This window comes from Alligator sinensis, unplaced genomic scaffold (assembly GCF_000455745.1).
Source record: "Alligator sinensis unplaced genomic scaffold, ASM45574v1 scaffold517_1, whole genome shotgun sequence".
Lineage (NCBI taxonomy): Eukaryota > Metazoa > Chordata > Crocodylia > Alligatoridae > Alligator > Alligator sinensis.
Genome location: NW_005842236.1, coordinates 1577051 through 1580060, shown reverse-complemented (window position 1 = coordinate 1580060; position 3010 = coordinate 1577051). Strand labels below are relative to the sequence as shown.

The 3010-nt window shown below is 39.9% G+C and overlaps 1 protein-coding gene across 1 annotated transcript in view; it reads right to left on the bottom strand.

Annotated features, from left to right (window-relative positions):
- ETNK1 (ethanolamine kinase 1) overlaps positions 1–2515 on the bottom strand; it is a 30341-nt gene extending 27826 nt beyond the window's left edge. Inside the window, exons 1-2 of the mRNA XM_025208526.1 lie at positions 2234–2515; positions 748–888 (exon numbers count right to left, since the gene is read on the bottom strand). Of these exons, the coding sequence (XP_025064311.1) occupies positions 748–888; positions 2234–2439 (347 nt within the window). The 5' untranslated portion in view covers positions 2440–2515. The remainder of the gene's footprint in view (positions 1–747; positions 889–2233) is intronic.
- Between the last annotated feature and the right edge of the window lie 495 nt (positions 2516–3010).

The window sequence follows — 3010 nt, the reverse complement described above, 5'->3', positions numbered from 1 at the left end:
CCCCCCCCCCCCCCCCCCCCCCATTTGCTCCCCCTGCTACATGCCACTACCTACCTGCACCCCTGACACCTGTCCCCGACATCTTCCCTCCCCCTGATTGTCTCTACCCCTCCTCCTCCACAACCACTAACCCACACTCCAGACCTGCTCCATGCTGAAGCATGGAGTATATTTGCTACTACCATGCTGGGTTGAGGTCCAAGCAGCAGTGGCAGCAGCTCTGGCGCAGGCTCTAGGACCTGGCTGGAGCTGCTGACAGTGCATCAGCTGTTACTGGGCTGGGGCAAACATGTGCACTGTGGCCCAGGCAGGGCCATACCAGAACTGGAGTGAGGGTGAACAGCAAGGGAGCTGAAGCAGTGAAGGGGTGGAGACCACAAGCAGAGGGGCAGGCAGCAATTATGGTTCCAACCCTGTCCTGGGGTTATGGTGAGAACAGCCACCTGCCCCCATATACCCAAATCCAAGCCAAGGGACTTTTCTCATGTTAAAAGACCTCTTCTTGGATTTGAGGAAATCAGCTATATAGAAATGCAACATCAATAAACTTGCAATACAATTTACAAGACTTGACATTTACAAAGCTACTTAAATGATCAACAGTACCGTTTAAACAAAATCTTACTCTGCATCACCATGCCGGGCTGCAATTATATGCCCTTTCTATATACTCCCATTTTAATGAGAAGAAAGCAGAGAAATTTCAGAGACATTTGAAGGAAAATACGCAATAAAAATAATACTCACCTTTTATTTACTGCCTCATCTGTAAATTCTGTGGGTATGAGAGAGAAATACTTCCCCATCTTCAGCCACATGTTAGATTTGGGGATCCATCCATTATGTGCATGAATAGTATGGATTTTCGCAAGTTGCCTGGCTATAAGTCTGTAAGATAAAGTTTAAATGTTTATTTTATCCCAGACATCTGGCTAGTTAAAGCAGGTTGCCAAAACACCCACTGGTATTTTTAGCATCAGGAGAACACAGTGAGGACATACACAGAACCTTGTCACAGGAAATCAAGGAGGAGTCACGGAAGATGAGAGGAGTGTCAAGTAAAAAAGTACTGAAGATCATGAAAGGTTTCAGTCAACTTTGTAGACCCAATCCTGGGAAGCTTTCATAGAGAAAGAAAAAAAATATATATATTCCCCTTAAAACTAAATAAAGTAAACCTTGGCCCCAGCTCAGCATTATTAAAATATATAAAACCTAGCTGCTATATAATGATTTCAAGATTTCTAAAGGTTTGCAAAGGCACTATTAAAAAAGAAAAAGCATAAGACAGCTGCCAAAAGCTCCATATGACAAGAATCCCTTAACTATGCACAGAATTGCACTTAACTAATGGTATGGTATTTAAGCACTTCTTAATTTGTAAGCCATCTGAAAATGATAAAATAATTGGTTTTATCCATTTATCCAAGTAACTGAATTTTTCATAGCCTATCAGTGATCATAAGAGACATATACCAGTATTACATAGATTTTGATTCAAATCTGTGACATTTAAAGATAAAAAAAGTAGAAATCAGCTTATTGGAGTTATTTTTCATTATATCTCAGTAGCTTTCAGAAAGCTTTCAGAAAGTTTTAACTATAAACTGGATCTTGAAACTGTTAGGAAAGCAGGCTTGGTGGTGGTTGTCATGGTGTGGAAGCCAGCAAAGAACCCATCATTTGAATTTACCCAACAATTTGGCTCTCCCTACAGTGAGCAGTTTTCAAACTTCTGGTTCTCTTGAGATTTAAACACGTTTCTCTAGATTCCTTTTCAATAACCTTCTACTGAAATTTTAAGATTTCAGAGGATGAAGCCTGAAAGACTTTTTAAAAATTTCCAAAATAAGAAGGTTTTCCCTCCAATATTTAATCCAGGGGAAGAAGGGAACAGACAGGGGTCTATGGCCAAGGTAAAAAAAAAAAGCTAGGCCAGTTTTTGTACTCCTAAGTGTGCCCTTACTGAGAATGCCAGAAGACAGCAGCCAAGTGCATGCAAGACATCTACTTCTTCCACAAACTACACAGAGGTGAGCTGTGGAGGCCATATGGAAGGAAATCACTAAGCTGCTACTGGTACAGGTAAGCAGGGCATTTGTATGTAGCTAAGAAGCTACATCCCTGTCCAACAGACATGTTTTCCCAAAAACATACTGCAATTCCCTGTGCAAAAGGGCAACATAGTTTCTTAGAATGCATCAGAGATTAAGTATTTTTTAAGAAGGTTTACCTGAAAATATCAGGATTGCAAACATGCTCTGGATCCAATGCTTCTCCCTGCATGAACTCGTAGCATAGACCATTATTGAAAGTGCAGTACAGCTGCGGTGCACAGCCATGGGCCTGCAACACTCGGAAACTCTTTACTTCTTCATCCCGGTCTACTAAGAGCTCGGTCTTGTTCCCATAGATTCTAACTAAGACCACATCATCCATCTCATCTCCCACATAGCAGCCAATAAGTTTATTGGTGATTCCATCTGTGAACAACTGCAATATAAAAATAATACATTAGCTATTCCACAATCCTACATCTGCTTGCTTGTACATGTGAAAAAATCCACTCATTTGTCTTAATTATAGGATCACCCTTTCAGTGGATTATTTTTTTGTTTGTGGAGGATTTTTAGCTAGTAGCCAAAATGTTTGCTAGTCTGTGCACTTTAATCTTTTAAATAAAAAAAAAAAAGAAGATAAATAACCAATACGGAGAACTAAGTGTTGTGGAAAATGCACATAATTAAACTACATTTCAAGGTATTTTCTAATAGATGAACAAGGGGGACAGTGAGAAAGAGACTGGAATTTAGAAACTCTGTACAAAAGCAGCAACACGGGACTTAATTCTCAAAAATGAGTTTTCAGAGAAGTTGTTTTTATTCTGTTCATCAGCATATATTCCAGCAAAACAGAACTTCAGCCATACTAGTAAATGTAAGTACAGTAGATATGAAAACTGTTATATAAAACTGGAAGGATAGCAAGGCATCATTTTCTAGGTTTGGTG